The following is a 17,500-nucleotide window of genomic DNA, read 5'->3' on the forward strand; positions in this document are numbered from 1 at the left end:
ACGCTAAGTCTCTGACGTCACGCAGCCCGACGTGTTGCTCTGAATCTGATCCGAGGTCAGTTTAAATACACATTTATTCACATCGATGACACCATCCTGGGGGCAAGAGAATACTTCAAAATAAAAGCCTACAAACACACTTTTTAAAACGAACATCATCATTATTTCAGAAACTATTATCACGTAATTAAGACTTCCACCAACCAACCAATGAACGGAGACCTGGCTTTTCAAATTAAAAGATGCAGAAGCAAAGAGCCGCTCACCGTCTTTGTTCTTGTTGGCGTCGAACTTCAGTCCGCAGCCTTTGTTGTAGCACAGCTGAGCCATGTTGGCTTCTTCTTCTTCCTGTGCTCAGATATCTTAATCCGACCCGGTTTGGTGGGTTCTGGTCTTGGTCTGGAACCTCCAGGAGTTTCTCCGACTAGAAGGAGAAGGAAAAGTCCAGAAGAGGTGATCGTCTCTTCTGGAGAGAGAGAGAGAATGAAGCTGGACTGAATGAAACAGATAAAAATAGCAGCTCCCGCCTCCCGGCGCTCTACAATCTACAGCTGTCACAGCATATCTGAAGGTTGGGGGGGGGGGGGGCATTCCTGCTGGGGAGCGTCGCCCGCCATGACGGCTTCTGGACTTCTGTCTCCGGGTCGAATAGCGACGCTTCGTCACGTCAGGAACTTTCACCCAGGAGACCAGAGTTCATGTCCCAGAGTTAGGTTCATGATGAGTTGTTTATTCTTTATTATTTTAGTCCTAAACGTTACGAGTGGCTTTGATGACTAAATCCAACCACGAAGCTTCGTGGGAACTATTTTCTTTCAAAATAAATCGGTTGATTATGTTGAGAAAGGGACATTGCTGTTGAGATTTTAAAATGCTCTCTTTGTTGTAATATTTCTCAACATTCGAGCACCAAAAGTCTGATTGTAACAGGTGAAACATGTATTTGAGATTGTGGTGAACTGTCCCTTTAAGGCTCCAGTAACACGTCTGTATAAACATACAATTAAAGCCTCGTGTTTACACCTGACATCCCGCCTGCCTGTCCTCACAGGTTCGAAGTGTTTTCCCACGCCGACGGGTCGTTCTCTCGCAGATTAAAGGGCTGCTTACTTGGAAATCATCAGGAAACTGACCAACAGCAGCGTTTTGTCTTTAGTGAATAATTGATGTTTGTTTCTCGGAGATGACGGATGTTTGGGAACAAAAAAAGAGCTTTTTACATTAATAACAACACAGAATTATTATCATACTGTCAACCAGTATGTGTGTTTCTGCCTTTCACACAAACAATTATATATTAATAAAGAAGCTTTAGGTCACAAAGCTGCAAAAATCAACCAACATTAAGGACGTAAACCTAAAAGTCTGCAAACACAACATAAAATATGGAATGTTTCAATGTATTTTTGTATGAATGTATAAATATTAACTGTCTTGCTGCTCAAGCAATTATGATACAAAAAATTACATTTTCATGTAGCTTTAAGATTTTTTCCCCATTGTTTTCACGACCGATATTAAAAATAATCCATATTTAGTCCGAGTTGAGTGAATTGTTTATATTTTTTGCCCTTCTGACAAAATGAAGGTGATTCCCTTCTTTGGGTAATTAAGTTTACTTTAATTCACTATTTAAGAAGCAAACGTGAAGTGCATTTAACACGTCCTCCTCCTTCAATAAGAAAATATAAGAAAATGCAGTCATAAACAACATTTAAAAACACTGCAATTACAAATCAGCAGATGCATCGTTTGACATCTCAAGGTCTAGAATTATTATTGTTATTATTATTTTACCACCCGAGACTTAAAAAAGTAACTTGCATGAAGAAAACCAGACGAACCGATCAGGAATGGAAAATGACTTTTTATTTCTTCCAAAAAAAGTAGAGAGAAAACAGATCCCTAGAATAAACAAATATACTGCTGTAAAATAAAAGCCTGTGATTTTTTTTGTACTTTTTGTCAAATGTTACATTTGTTTTGCCTTTCCATGCTTTGATACAATCCATATAATTTCTGCTTTAAATAAATAGAAAAAATGTACAAAGAGATGGGGGGAGACAGATTTTAAAGATGTACTCAAAAACATTTGGCATCACTGAGAATTCATGGCTGAATTGGCGAACCCCCCATCAACCCCCCATCACAACGCCGCCGTCTTCCACGTTCCTTAAAGTAACGAGAGAAAATGAAAAATCAACGCGGTTTGCAGGTTATGAGAGTACGTACGTTGAAGCTCCGAGTTGTGAGTGGATGCATCTCTTTATATACAGAACAGCGAGGCAGCGATCCGAACAAAAAGAAACCGAACGAGACAATCTTTGATCCGACATGTTTGTGGGGAGTTTGACATTTGCTCGGCTTCTGATGCTGCGATGCACAAAACAACCAGCAGAGGGCGCCAAGGGTTTGGTGCTGCGGGAGACGGAAGGTTTTTTTTGCTACAGTGGCTCGTTTATCGACAGCACAAACAAATCTGCCGGAGTCGGTCTTGGTCTTGTTGCCGGGGACGACAAGAAGACAATCACCACCATCACGGTCATACCATGCTTTTTTAGGGGGGGGGACAACGATACAACCATGCACTCACCGACCAGAGAGAGAACGGACATTTTAACGTCTCCGCCTTTGATTCATGCTACAACAATGCAGAGACGCGGTAGCAGCTGTGTGGAGAGCCACGAGGTTAGCCTGGTCCGACCCCAAGACCCAAGACCAGGTCTGCAGCCGAAAAAAAACAAACAACAGTGGTTGTTCTGGGAAAATCCCGGCTGTAAACGTGAAAGAAAAGAGTCCCGGCATGCTCAGCCGAACTCCAAAAAACCCTAACACTACCCAAATCTCTCTATCGCACAAAAATGCACCGGCAAAGAGAATCTCATCGCAACAGGCGGACCGGATTCCATGCAGATCGATTTCAATTTAAAGATTTGAGGGAAAAATGTAGATTTTAGCCAAAAAGAAAGGTGTTCACTGAAAAGGCTGAAGCAGTTCTTATATTCAGGAATGATCAGCTCTGCACTTGGACCCGATACGACTCATTGTCTTAAGATCTTGGATCCAGATTCTGGATCAGGGCCTCGGACGGCTTCCCCCCCATACCGGTCATGAGAGCTATCCCAGGAAATAGAGAGCCGAGATTCTGGCCTCACCTTTAAGTGCACAGTAAAGAGTCCAATTCATCCGTTTGATGACTCTTCGGAAACGACTCTTTAATCGAGTCTTTAGAAGAAACGATCACGTGCACGTTTTCTCACCGTTGGTACCTGCTGCGTTTGCTTACATAGAATATGATCGAGTTGCTAACTAGCACTTAACCGAGGTGCATTTTCTCCGAACCAGAAGTCTGGGTTTGGTTCAACGGTCCAATCAGAAACAGTTTGTAGGCTGCTGACATTATAAGGAGGAGGCGGAGCCGGCGGATGTCGGGACAAAAACAGAGGCAAGGACCAGACGCTGGAGCGATGCTAACTGCGACAAGAAATAAACGCCCTTAAAACCTGATAGCCTCCGAAAAGGTCTATTCTTAACTAAAAGACGAGACACCGAGAGAGAGACAGAGAGAGGTAATAGAGCTACAGGTACTAGACGCTGGCAGAGGTCAGGATGAGGTCGTCGTCTATAAAAGGAGGCTAGTACGGGGAGAGGCTAAGCTAATACAAGACTGCGACAAGAAGCTAATTAAGAGCGATATCTCACAACAGTGATGGAGCGACGATCTAGACAGGAACTGGTTATTACTATTTTCTTTTTTTTTACTTTTACATATCTACACTTACCAAACAGTGACGAAGCAGGCTACGAAAGAAAAAAAAAGAAGCAATCTACAGACTGAAGATTCTAGAGATTTCATGATGCAGACGCTGGACCAGGAACTGGATCGGAGGACTACAAAAAAAGAGAGAACGGCAGGAAATCCGACTTTATATTCATTGATTTTTTTTGTTAAAGTCGCCCGCCAAAAAGAGGCTGGTGGATTTAGAACAAACTCGTTAAAACCTCAGACTTCAGATCTCTTCTCAACCCCCCACCGGGAGAACCGGGCGGCAGCTCGACTTCACGGCAGGATAGTCACTTCAGTGCAAAAGTTTTGCATGTGCATTTTGCGACAAAATTTTGGATTTTTTTTTTTTTACAAAAAAGCAAACGAAGCAAACGCAGCAACACGTCGTGTCAAACTCGCTGGCTCAAATTTGGCTGGAAATTTGACACAATTTGACCCTCAGAAATAGCCCTCAATGGAGAAAAAAAATAAAATCACGTACACAGAAAACAAAAAAACAAAACACATTACGCACACGTATACCAACAACTCACGGTGACGGATGCATTGGCGAAGGAGTCGCCGTGACCTCTTGGAACAAGAGTTCAGATAGTTTTTAAATTTCTCCGGAGCCGCGGAGCGACAAGTTTGAGCGTCTTCTTCGCACTAAGCGCCGCTCACGTTGATTCAGTGCAATTTGAAGCTAATTAATTTCAGTAACATGTGGCCGTCATCAATTATTGGCACAAAACATGGATTCGCCAATAGCGTGTACCTCATGAAAAAAATGCTTTTTTAGAAAACGTTTGACGTATGTGAATGTTGGAGAGCCGATGAGGACTAGAACAGATACACACAGGTCAGCCGGGCGCTAACGGGCAGCTAATTATGCTAATTAACACGCTGCAGTGGCGTTAGCATCACAAATACACAAATTACTTCCATTTTTACCCTTTTTTAGGAGAATGGTAGACAATCATGTCTGGTCATACCCCCACTTGAAAATTGTTGCAGTTAAACCAAGTTCAAGACGGGGGAAGTCCAAAAGTGAGTTATAAAAACGTCTGACGATCAATCATTACATCACAACAATGTGATTCGTGTAATTTTTACTTGTTTTTTTGGTGGATTCTGTGAGAAAAAATGTAATAAAAAATGTTGAAAAAAAGTTCAGGGTGCTAAATGCTGTAAAACTTGCTGAAAACGTACGTACACGTACACACGTGCCGTCCCTTTAAGCTACGTGACATTTGTTTCCCGGTGATGACTTCCGAGTGAATGAAGAATGAGTGATATTTTAGCCAATTAGCACTGCTAGCGTGTTAGCAGTTAGCTCGCTCAGTTAGCATGTTGCTAGCGCCCGTCTCTCTGTGTGTATCTGTGACTTCGGGAGAAGGAAAAACGACAAAGACTTTTAAAAATCCATAACAACAAAATGCCCAAATACTTATCGACAAAATGGTTCAACAAATTTGCTGTACAACCCCCCCCCCACCCCCCACGAGAACATTCAGGGGGGGGGGGGGGGCAAATACAAAGATCCCCCGACAGGAAACACACTCAAGAGGGAAACGCTGTCTGATTGGACGGTCATGGACGGCGAACAGAGGGGGGGGGGGGGGGGGGTCGACTGAAACAACTGCCCCACACACACACACACACACACACACACACACACACAAATACACACACACACACACACACACGGCCCCTCCCGAGCGCACAAAATAGCACCAGTATGAAATAAAGCTAATTCTGTAGAGGAGCCCTCGCCATTCTCCCCCCCTCTCTCTCTACCTCTCTCTCTCCAAGCATCACTCCATCACTATGGTTTTAAAACACAAATTGGGACAGAAAGAAGCCTCACACACACACACACACACACACACACACACACAGACACACACACACACACACAGTTGTTGTTTCAGAAGACAAACAGCCGTCTTCTTCCCTCCATCCTCCGTTCGCTCGTCTCCTCCAACTCGTTTTTTTTGGTGTCGGTCGGTTATCTCGTCCTCTGTCTTTGTCCCTCCTCCTCCTCCTCCTCCTCCCTCCCTCCCTCTCTCCCTCCTCCTCCTCCCTCCCTCCCTCCGTCTGGCTCTCGTGTGTTTTCTTCATGCTGTTCGTTTGTTGCATTTGGCACTCTGCTTCCCCCCACCGGCTGGATTACATGAACTGCATCTGGATGGACAGAACAACAAAAAGTCACACTTTGCATTGATAGAAAAGAAAGAAGGTGCTGTAATCAGAGTCATGTGACTGCAGGAAGTCGGTCTTTGTGACCTTATTAGGAATGTACTATGACGGGGGTATCTGACCTGGGCTCCGGGCATTGGTGCGAAGGGATTGGTGGGTCTGAGAACAGGCTGGTTGTACATCATTGGCTGAGGAGCCATCACTGGTACCCCGCCCATCTGACCCATCTGGGGAGGGACCTGGACAGAGAGATACAGTTTCAGGCCAAGGACTAAGACTCATATATTTATAGACGATATTTGAATTCTATATCGGCATTTCTACAATTTCACAACATTTAACAAATAGGACGATTTTGATTTGATTAATTTACACACAATGATCTCAAATGATGAACAGATGAATTTGGTTGATCTACAGATCAACCAAAGACTCACCATTCCATACACAGGCACTTGCGGTGTGGTCATGGGAAAAGCCATGGGAGCTGGAGCCTGGACGAACAAACAGAAACCAGGGTCACTTTTAAAGCAGGCGGGAAAAACACAAAACACAGCTGGATCACTTGTTGGCTGCAGCACGGAGACTTTGGACGATGTACAATGTAAGGGTCCTTAGCGTTGACGAATGTATGGGCGAGGTAGAAAACATGCTTTTAAAGAAGGGCAATCATACAGCTGAGGTACTTAGTGGACCCCGCTGGGAGCGATCATTACCACGTTCAATAGGACAGCGTTTAGCGCTAACCTCCCTGCTTCACCAATCAAATCCACTACAGCCGAACGGCCCCTCAAAGGCAACGTGATGGGCAATTTGTAGCCGTTGGTTCTTAAACGCCTCGCGCATCCTCATCAAAACAAGGACGCTGATTTCTGCCTCGGAAAAAATGGTCAGTTCACGGGAGCGTCTGAGGACGCCGCTGGAGGCAAATCAGTGTGGAAGATAAGATGCAAAGGAGGGGATCCATCACACACACCGTCTCGTTACCTCCACCACTTAATCGCACACTTATTTCCTGCAGTCAGGACTTACGAGTGTTTTCCCGTTCACCTCGGAAGTCGGAGGCTCCCATTGTTTTAAAAGAAACCCATTACAAAAAACCCCGCTGCTGCCTTCACAGACCCGATCCGTCATCGTAAATGAGACAACTGAGGGTGTTTTTCTTATCGTGACTTCATAAACATCTCAATCACTGCAGACGTATGAAATCTTTTTTTATTTCCTCACCCTGCCACAGTTAACGTCTCCAGCCGGAACAAACCAGAGTCCACATTAATAGAAAAATAATTAGCTGTGTGAACTTGTACACTACGATGATTTATCTGCTACGAGACACTAATGAATACATTTGTTTCTTATGAATATATTTGCCTGAACACCAATATAACTTTGCCTCCTGACAAACCTGAATGTTTGATTCTGGACCGATTTAGCTTCAAGTTCTTTACATTTAAACTAGCGGGACAAATCTGCTGAATTAAGCAGTTCCTGTTTCTACGATCTCTTGAAAGACACTGGGAGATATAAGTGACATAACATCTAAAAAACATGATAATATAAATATCAAATTCGGACTTCTGGTACAGATTTTATGTGAACTTTGTTGTTTACTTTTTTAGCAGGACTTCTTCTTTTACATCCATCTGTCTTTAGTTTTGTAATTAAATCCCTTATTGCTCCTCCAGACTTCTCGAAGGTTGATATTGAATTTTGTTATTCCCTTCTCCGTGAAGTCAGATCTTACATGACCGCTTCTTTATGTGAAGGTTAAAGATGTAAAAAAATAAATAGAATATTTCTCTGGGACAATAACGAGCATGTCTGTTAATATAATATAATTAATTTAATTTGTGTTTGCTCGTCTTGGCAGGACTCGTACCATATAGGAGGGAAAAAGACATTTTAATTTGTTTTTGCTGAGAGAGAGAAAAAAGAATAATAAAAGACTTCATTTCATCGTGTGGTAGTAAATTAATCCCCAGAAGCAATTTGTGTTGTCAGAGTGAAAGGTACAAATAACTAGATGGTTTAGTTTCTTTTTCTTTTTAACCAAATGCAGTTTCAGGGGTCATTTATTTATTTCATGTGGGGTCGACTGAAAATATAAATATGGAGGTTTATAGCACAGAAGAATGAGACGTGTCAGGTTTTGGATCTACCAACAGAACTTATTAGAATTAATCAGGTAGAAACGTCCGGTTCTGAGAAGTGAAGCCAGGGCTGAAGTGCCTTTAAACCATCATTCTCTCTGCTGGCCACAAGGGGGCGACTCCTCTCTGGTTGTATAGAAGTCTATGAGAAAATGGTCCTACTTCTCTCTGCTGTCCACCAGGGGGCGACTCCTCTCTGGTTGTATAGAAGTCTATGAGAAAATGGTCCTACTTCTCTCTGCTGGCCACCAGGGGGCGACTCCTCTCTGGTTGTATAGAAGTCTATGAGAAAATGGTCCTACTTCTCTCTGCTGGCCACCAGGGGGCGACTCCTCTCTGGTTGTATAGAAGTCTATGAGAAAATGGTCCTACTTCTCTCTGCTGGCCACCAGGGGGCGACTCCTCTCTGGTTGTATAGAAGTCTATGAGAAAATGGTCCTACTTCTCTCTTGATGTATTATCTCAGTAAACATTGTAAACATGAGTTTATGGTCTCAATCTCTAGTTTCAAGTCTTCTTCAATCCAGCATGATGTTCATTTAGTACATTATGGTCCATTTAGAGTCCAGCAGACCAGAAAGCAGGGGATGCTTTAGGGGGCGGGGCTACCATAAAAATTGGAGTTGAGTGAGCGTCTCCGAAGAAGAACAAGAAGAGAGAAACGAAGCGACAGAGAAAAGGAGGTGAAGAGAAGTCATTGAGATTGTGTACTAAACATAATAAGTACTTACATAACTAGTATAGAACATTCCATTCTGCATCAGGACGCGACAGGAAAAAGAGACGAGAAGAAGACGGAGGAAGAGGAAGGGAAGGGGAGGAAGAAGAGACGAGAGAAGGTGATTCAGGAAGAGGAGAAGAGCGATGAAGAAGTTAAGATGGAAAAAAACAAGAAAAGGAAATAATAAAATGGGGGTCAGAATACGGACGAGCGGATGTCAAAGCCGGCGTGGCGAAAAACAGGACGAGCAGATGACAACGCAAAAAAAACACGATAAAACGAAGAGGGGAAGGAAGACGGGCGGATGACGGTGCAAAAACAAAAAAGGAAGGAGAGATGAAGGGGGAGGAGGTGAAGAGGGAAGAAAGGAGGACAGACAGGAGAGAGAATAAAAAAAGATATTGGGGAGAAAGAGAGGAAGGAGGGTTAGTGACAGTTTGTCCTCGTCAGCTAGAAACACACACACACACACACACACACACACACACACACACACACACACACACACACACACACACACACATCATATATTACCGAGGCGTCTGCAAGCTTAACTCAATTCTTAAACTGAGTGTTCAGTTTCAGGAACTATTCCTTTAATGACAGGAACGATGGCTGAAGTGAAAGATAACATCCAGGATGTTTCCTTGTGGACTTGCAGACGCCTCAGTGGATCCTTTCAGGGGAACCAGATCACTGCACCACATGTGTTCAGGCATGTTCACACCAAACCTTCCATCCTGCCTGAGTTCATAACATCACCCAGAGGTGCTCTGTGAATCTGTCATGAGCTGGATTCACTGGATCTAGGAAGATACACATCTGCTGGTTTACTACGACCTAAAATCAACTTTTTCATCATGACTTAATTGCAATAAACGGATTGAAATTACGCCAAATTAACTACAGAATGATAGTTAATAACATGCTTTGTTAGGTCTGTCTGCAAGACCACAAGATAACTACTGTTAAAACGCTGGTTTTCTGAATGGAGTCTGGTTGATGGATGCTAGGCTACGCTAACATTGTAGCTGCTCCATCAACACTCCATATAAGGTCATCTAGACATAAATACAGCAGAGACCTTGTTGTTTGGACCACAGACAGTCTCTGGTTCCTCCACATAGTCTGGTCTGGTCTCTAATGTGAGCTTCTATCTAGACCTTTGGGGGACCACAGATAGTCTCTGGTTCCTCCACATAGTCTGGTCTGGTGTCTGGACTCTTGAGCGTCTATCGCAGACCTTCCTCCATGATTCTGGTTCCTGTTGTTGCGGATTGCCGTTTGGTGTGAACGCACCGTTCAGCACCGGTCACCACATTTGTGCGGCGCCGTGTTTGGGCGTGAGTTTTGCAGTGTGGGTTTGGCGGCGTGGGTTTGGCGGCGTGGGTTTGGCGGCATGGGTTTGGCGGCGTGGGTTTGGCGGCGTGGGTTTGGCGGCGTGGGTTTGGCGGCGTGGGTTTGGCGGCGTGCTCACCACGTGCTGTACAGGCAGCGGCTGCGGCGCCATGGGGGCGGGGCCCCACTGTGTGGTGGACATGGTCTTGTTCTGCCAGTTCTGGCCCCCCGTCAGCTTCTTCTCCCCGGGCTGGTTCCACTGCATATCTGGCCTGGAGAGGAACGAACTGCGCAACACAAAACCAACAGTGTTATCCTTTCTGTCCTTTTTAAATTCTGCATTTTCATAGTTCAGCCTCAGGTTTGGAAGATAAAAACCAGGAGATTGACTTGTAGATTCTCCTTCATACTTTCTTTTATTCCCCCCTCCAGGTGCATCATGAATTTTAAACGCTGCGAGGTTCGGCAGAAACACCAATCTCTTTGTCTCACAAACCTGAGCAGCTAAAAGCACCTGGATGCTTCAGAGTAAATCACATTTGGACTTTAACCGGTAGAAGTTAGAAGCTGGCAACAGTGGAGCGTAACGGGGAGTTGTGTTTGTTTCATCATCACAGCTCAGACACTTACGTCTTGGCCGGGGTCCCGCCGAACTGCAGATCTGAGGGAATGGAGGGAAAATAAAAACATAGTCAATGAAAGGCATTCGGTTCATGGCTCACATTTCACTCGTCTGTATGAAGCGAGGTTTCTATTGGCTGAATTCCATAAAAAGTGGAGAAAGCAAAAACAAACAAAAAGGTATTTTTCAGTGTTTTTGTATCTAAACACACAATCAACAGAAAAGGAGGTCTTGTAATGAAATGAATGTGTGGGTGTTGTTGTCGTTGACACGTTGGGCTACGCGTATTTACATGCAACACTACACTCACTGCCCACGAGGTTGGCCAGAGACGAGTCCAGGTCGTTGGCGAGCAGCTTCCCCCCGTGACTCATGGCCAGCTGATGAGGGGGGTGCGGAGGGGCGTTGTGTGCCGGCATCGTGGGCTTCAGCAGGTCGCCCAGAGCGTCGAAACCTAGCGGAGGACAATAAACTCGGACAGTGAGGCGTACGTTTCTCTCTCGTGACATCGTAGAAGACAAACGGGTGGTTAGTACGACAAACAGGCAGATCACAGCGTTCCAGACAAGAGGTTCTTCAAGAAGCAGAAACACAATATGAGTGTAAGAAAGGAGAACTTTCCTGGAAGCATTGAAACAAGCTGCATTCAGGAAACCAAACCTCCTCTGATAAGAAGTTCACTTTAACGGAGCGTAAAAGTTAGCCACGTTTTATCCGATTTGGAGAACTTTACATGGTTTGTTTGCAGGTTTCAGCAGGATTTATTGGCAGGAATGGAAAACAAGATTATTTTTAAAGTATAAACACTTTTCAGGGAGTCCAACATGTTTCTACAGTAGCCCAGGACGGACAAACCAAACACTAGACGGATGCTTTTTTGTTTTTTTATGTCACCTGACGGCCACCGTAGTTCTCGGATAAAGGGAGGGGTGGTCGCTTGGTTGTAATCTGCAACATGGACGCCCTAGTAGATACCACTTAATCCTACAACACAGATTATAATCCTCACCCCAGAAGACTGTTTTTTGGTGCAACCCAACGAGTAACTCACGAGGTAACGGTTAGCTTAAATAGCTAGTGAGAAACGGGAAAATCCAAAAATCACTAACTACAAATTAGAAGCCTTTTATGCAACCGTTAACGTAAATGGACATGGCATAGCAACAGTAACTAAGGTGGGGGAGGGGCTTCAGTGAGGGATGTGGCTGTGGAAATCTGAAAGAAGAACTTCAAAAGGCATTTAATAAAATCTAAATGAGAGATGACTCAACGTTCAGCCTCGTGTTTCCAAACGTTTCACTCTTTAATGAAGCGGAGTTTGATCGGATCGCTCATCCCTTTAATTGAATCTATTTTCAGCACTTACCTACACATAGACTCTGTTTTATTGCCGCCATGCAGCAGCCTTACTGCCCGTATAATCCCTGACTCAGTAGCTCGCAGCGCTCGTTTCCACGGTGATTGATTGATCTGTTCGGAGCCGGCGTGTTCACACGTCCGAATCCCGCCGTGATTAGGTTTGTGACCACGTACGCGTGCAAGCGGCGAGTAAACCGGCTGCCAGCGGCCGAAGATGACAAATGAATCATTTCCTATGTGTGTGTGTGTGTGTGTGTGTGCTAATGGCTCAGTATTACTCTGCTGCTGAAACAACAAACAAACATGGAGGCGTTTGTGATTATTATGTGTGCGTATGTATTATGAGCTGCTGTATTATTCCAGTAATCAGAATCAGATGGATTCAAGGAATTCAACTTGTTTGCATCTCTCAAAGAAAAAACTTTAAAAACGGTTAAAGCTACGAAAATAAATAAGAAATAAAAAGAAAAACTGAAATAATGGTAAAAGCTATAACATTACTAAAATAAGAAAAAAGAAAGAAATGAGAAGCCTTAAGGCGAACATTAAGGGTTAAATGTGCAGAGACAAGTGAGCAGAAATGAAATGAAGCCGACGATATGAAAGCTGCACAGAAACAAGACAAAGTGCTGTAAACCGACAGCTCAGGAGAAAACCCAGAGAAGCAGCTGATGTCGGAGGAGGAATAATATTTAGTTAGGAAGCGGTGTGCAAGTCTGACAGCGCTGCTGACACCAGAGATTCTGAAAACACTTTTCCTGCAAGCGGAGCAGATGAGGAGGGAAAAGAAACGAGGGAGGAGAGTTCAAAGAGAGACGAGGAGAAAACGGAGAAGCAAACACCAGATATTTCAAAATTCTCTCGACTCGGAGAGGAGGAGGAGGAGGAGAAGAAGTCAATAGAGTTTAAGATCAAAGGGAAGCGAGGAGGGTTGATTCTAAAAACCCTGCAGGAGAGAAATCTGTTCCTTTAAGACCATTTAGTGGGATTATCAGGAAAAGCTCTTTTCAGACGTAGAAGGCAACAACATCTACCGGCTTGTTGTCATTCTTGGTAGACCATGTTCTCAATTCATGACTTTAATCTGGTTAAACATTTTTTTAGGCAAAGAACCAGGCGGCAACCTTAAACTCTCATTCTCCCTGCTGGCCACCAGGGGGCGACTCCTCTCTGGTTGTATAGAAGTCTATGAGAAAATGGTCCTACTTCTCTCTGCTGGCCACCAGGGGGCGCCTCCTCTCTGGTTGTATAGAAGTCTATGAGAAAATGGTCCTACTTCTCTCTGCTGGCCACCAGGGGGCGACTCCTCTCTGGTTGTATAGAAGTCTATGAGAAAATGGTCCTACTTCTCTCTGCTGGCCACCAGGGGGCGACTCCTCTCTGGTTGTATAGAAGTCTATGAGAAAATGGTCCTACTTCTCTCTGCTGGCCACCAGGGGGCGACTCCTCTCTGGTTGTATAGAAGTCTATGAGAAAATGGTCCTACTTCTCTCTGCTGGCCACCAGGGGGCGACTCCTCTCTGGTTGTATAGAAGTCTATGAGAAAATGGTCCTACTTCTCTCTGCTGGCCACCAGGGGGCGACTCCTCTCTGGTTGTATAGAAGTCTATGAGAAAATGGTCCTACTTCTCTCTGCTGGCCACAAGGGGGCGACTCCTCTCTGGTTGTATAGAAGTCTATGAGAAAATGGTCCTACTTCTCTCTGCTGGCCACCAGGGGGCGACTCCTCTCTGGTTGTATAGAAGTCTATGAGAAAATGGTCCTACTTCTCTCTGCTGGCCACCAGGGGGCGACTCCTCTGGTTGTATAGAAGTCTATGAGAAAATGGTCCTACTTCTCTCTGCTGGCCACCAGGGGGCGACTCCTCTCTGGTTGTATAGAAGTCTATGAGAAAATGGTCCTACTTCTCTCTGCTGGCCACCAGGGGGCGACTCCTCTCTGGTTGTATAGAAGTCTATGAGAAAATGGTCCTACTTCTCTCTGCTGGCCACCAGGGGGCGACTCCTCTCTGGTTGTATGGAAGTCTATGAGAAAATGGTCCTACTTCTCTCTGCTGGCCACCAGGGGGCGACTCCTCTCTGGTTGTATGGAAGTCTATGATAAATGGTCCTACTTCTCTCTGCTGGCCACCAGGGGGCGACTCCTCTCTGGTTGTATAGAAGTCTATGAGAAAATGGTCCTACTTCTCTCTGCTGGCCACCAGGGGGCGACTCCTCTCTGGTTGTATAGAAGTCTATGAGAAAATGGTCCTACTTCTCTCTGCTGGCCACCAGGGGGCGACTCCTCTCTGGTTGTATAGAAGTCTATGAGAAAATGGTCCTACTTCTCTCTGCTGGCCACCAGGGGGCGACTCCTCTCTGGTTGTATAGAAGTCTATGAGAAAATGGTCCTACTTCTCTCTTGATGTATTATCTCAGTAAACATTGTACACCAGTTAGTTTGTAGGTTCTTGTTTTTATAATAAGGAAAACTGTTGGAAAACGTGCGATACATTAAATGACTGAGTTTGACTTTTATCAGGAAAAGAAAGAAAGAATTGATGAAAGCTGACACAAATAAAAGAAGACTTCTGCAGAAGATGGAGGAGGAGGAGGAGGAAGGGAGCAGATGGAGAGGGGTTGCCTGGGTGATTCTCGCCTTGTGGAGTGTGATGGGGAGAAGAGAGAGGAGGGAGGGAGGAGGGAACAGCCTGAACAACAGCGGCAGACAGACGGGATGAAACACAGACAGGTGTATGTGGATGCATGAAGACATAAAGACACGGGGAGGTTTATATGAGGCGCTGCCAGCTGCTGAATTATTATTAATAGACGGGAGTCCAACTGTTACACAAGAATGAAATCTCTGTTCAAACACAACAAAAGACAAACAAGCGTAAATGTTTGAAGAAGCAATGATACAGCTGAGTAAACACAATTAATTATCCTAATAATGACACTAATGTGTCACAAAGGAGGAAAAAACTGGGCTTTTCTGCAAGAAAATTCAAGAAATCCTGAGTCTATTTGGAGGGATTTAAAGGAAATACAAATAAATAAATAAATATATATTTTCCAGATGTATAATTAGCGATTTCTCTGTTTGGATGAAGTCAACATAATGAGTCGCTGCTGTGAAACAGCTGGCTGATTTAAATATCCTAATTAACGGGCACTTTTGATGGATCAGACCGTTCTATCGACGACTAATATGTATTTAACGATATTCTTTACTACTCTTCTTATCGGATCAGAGACTTTCATTCCTGGAACGTGAAAAACTCAGGTTTTCTCTCCGAGGGTCTTCAGACTAATTGGGAAACATTTTTTATTTTATTTTATTTTGTATTATTTGATATTTTACTACTAACCAGTGTTGCATTTGTGTGTTTTCTTTCAAAATTGATTCACGTTTACTGTTTTAAGTTGAGAAAAAAAGAAACTTGAAGGATGATTCTGGTAATATTTCAAAATGTTATTGTTATTGTGTGTGTGTGTGTGTGTGTGTGTGTGTGTGTGAACACGTCTCCCAGGGCAACAGTGTAGCTTTTGTAATCGTTAACTTAACGGACATAAGAGGAATTCACTAATCTTTATAAATTAAAAATAAATTGAACTTCGGTAACTCCTCAAGACCACCTTAAAACTGGACGCCATGCGGGAGAGTCTGAGGACCAAGAAAAAAGGTTCGAGAGGCGGAGACATCGATTTGTGTCGGTTTGAAAGGAAAGCGAGCACTCGGAGACCTGCAACACTCAAGCCGTCAGTCTGAAGCCGTTTCCATAGCAACAGGCGGGAAAACAACACCACAACAGAGGAAGCTGCTGCTGGAGTAGTGGGGGGGGGGGGACCCTCAAAGAGAAGTACTGAGGAAAGACCAGCACTGGATCAGTTAAACTTTGAATAATAATAAACCCTCTTTACTAGTTTAAAGTGGGCGGGGCTCTGCAGGACAGCTGTGATGTCACTAACTAAATCCTGTCTAATCACAGATGTGGGGAAGTAAACTCTTGTTTGGTTTATTTACCCGAGTGAGTGAATTTAAAGGTTAACTGATCCGAGGTCTCTGCGTTAGCGTTGCCGTGGTTACGGGATTAGAGCCGTACAAACAGACAAGCCGCCCAGCGGCGGGAAGGAGAGTCAGAGGGGTTAGTTTGATGCGTGGCTTCGTTGTTGTGGTTGTTTTAGTGGTTCAGACGAGAGCCGGGCGTTTGGTTTACCGGCTGCAGGTTGAGGCTGTGGGCCGCCGTTACTGGGCGTGGCCTTATTCCCAAACACGGCATCGAAATCTACGGCCATGGCTGCGGCGGGCTGCTGAAGGGCCGGGTTCTCCAATCCTGGGGATGCAGTTAAACGGAACTCATTATACGTATAGAAATAGATAACCGGGAGATGGAAACATGGGATTCTGGTGAAAGCATCCCAGCTAATCCAGTCGAGGTGATGGACCGTGGACATCGCAGACTCCGGCGTCGTGGTTGCTTAGTAACGTGGGATTGTTGGGGAGTTCAACGTCCCTGTGGGGGTTTTAAGGGTTTGAGGCCTCGGAGAGCGGCTCGCCTGTTTAAATGTCTTTACACGACGTACACTCCAGTAACACCGGCTAGCAACACACCGGCTGGTCAGGCAACATTAGTTTCTGGAGGGGGGGTGGATGGATGGTTAACATAAAAGACAGATGGACGGGCAGACATGAGAACCACCAGCCAGAACGCTAAACAACACATAAACGGATGTCTTTGTGTGTGTGTGTGTGTGTGTGTGTACCTCCCCAGGCACTGTTGGCGGTGGAGATGGAGGGCGTGCTCTGCACGGCGGGGATGAAGGCCGGCTGGAGGTCAAACAGGTCACTGTTCAGGTTGGGCACGCTGACGGGAAGTATAAGCAGAAGGCTTTTATTGTGAAAGAGCCAAAGAAAACATGTATCCATGATAACGATTCGATATCTGAACATATGGTCTCTGTCTTTTAATGTATTTTATGTATTTATATGGACTGAAATAAAGTATTCATCATCATTCTAGAGGTCGGAAGTTGGTTTAAACCATAAACTGTTTCTAAGAAGTGGACGTAGTCATGGTGACGTCACGCTGGCTTGTGGAAGTGACCATATTTGGAAGTGAGGTTGCTGCCTGGTTTAAACTGGTGAACTGTGTGTGTGTGTGTGTGTGTGTGTGTGTGTGTGTGTGTGTACCTGTTGGCAGACAGTGTGGAGGTGAACAACTCCGGGTTGTGTGTGATGTGGTTGTTGTTGTTGGCGCCGCTGCCTACCGACTGGCTGCTCGGGGAGGAGGAGGGCGGAGTCTGCATGCCCATCTCCTTCAGACGCAGGTCCTACACACACACACACACACACACACACACACA

At 44.8% G+C, this 17,500-nt stretch overlaps 2 protein-coding genes across 2 annotated transcripts in view; both read right to left on the bottom strand.

Moving 5' to 3' along the window:
- LOC311009404 (cysteine and histidine-rich domain-containing protein 1) overlaps positions 1–610 on the bottom strand; it is a 6,949-nt gene extending 6,339 nt beyond the window's left edge. The window contains exon 1 of the mRNA XM_084003549.1: positions 267–610. Coding sequence (XP_083859675.1) covers positions 267–330 — 64 coding nt within the window. The 5' untranslated portion in view covers positions 331–610. The remainder of the gene's footprint in view (positions 1–266) is intronic.
- Positions 611–1,849: 1,239 nt separating this feature from the next.
- Positions 1,850–17,500, bottom strand: part of LOC311009402 (phosphatidylinositol-binding clathrin assembly protein) — a 55,213-nt gene continuing 39,562 nt past the window's right edge. Inside the window, exons 11-21 of the mRNA XM_084003546.1 lie at positions 17,328–17,467; positions 16,901–17,001; positions 16,354–16,470; positions 11,107–11,250; positions 10,805–10,835; positions 10,314–10,446; positions 8,847–8,870; positions 6,403–6,459; positions 6,088–6,204; positions 5,835–5,950; positions 1,850–5,799 (exon numbers count right to left, since the gene is read on the bottom strand). Coding sequence (XP_083859672.1) covers positions 5,936–5,950; positions 6,088–6,204; positions 6,403–6,459; positions 8,847–8,870; positions 10,314–10,446; positions 10,805–10,835; positions 11,107–11,250; positions 16,354–16,470; positions 16,901–17,001; positions 17,328–17,467 — 879 coding nt within the window. The 3' untranslated portion in view covers positions 1,850–5,799; positions 5,835–5,935. The remainder of the gene's footprint in view (positions 5,800–5,834; positions 5,951–6,087; positions 6,205–6,402; positions 6,460–8,846; positions 8,871–10,313; positions 10,447–10,804; positions 10,836–11,106; positions 11,251–16,353; positions 16,471–16,900; positions 17,002–17,327; positions 17,468–17,500) is intronic.

This window comes from Eutrigla gurnardus (assembly GCF_963514095.1).
Source record: "Eutrigla gurnardus genome assembly, chromosome: 23".
NCBI lineage: Eukaryota > Metazoa > Chordata > Actinopteri > Perciformes > Triglidae > Eutrigla > Eutrigla gurnardus.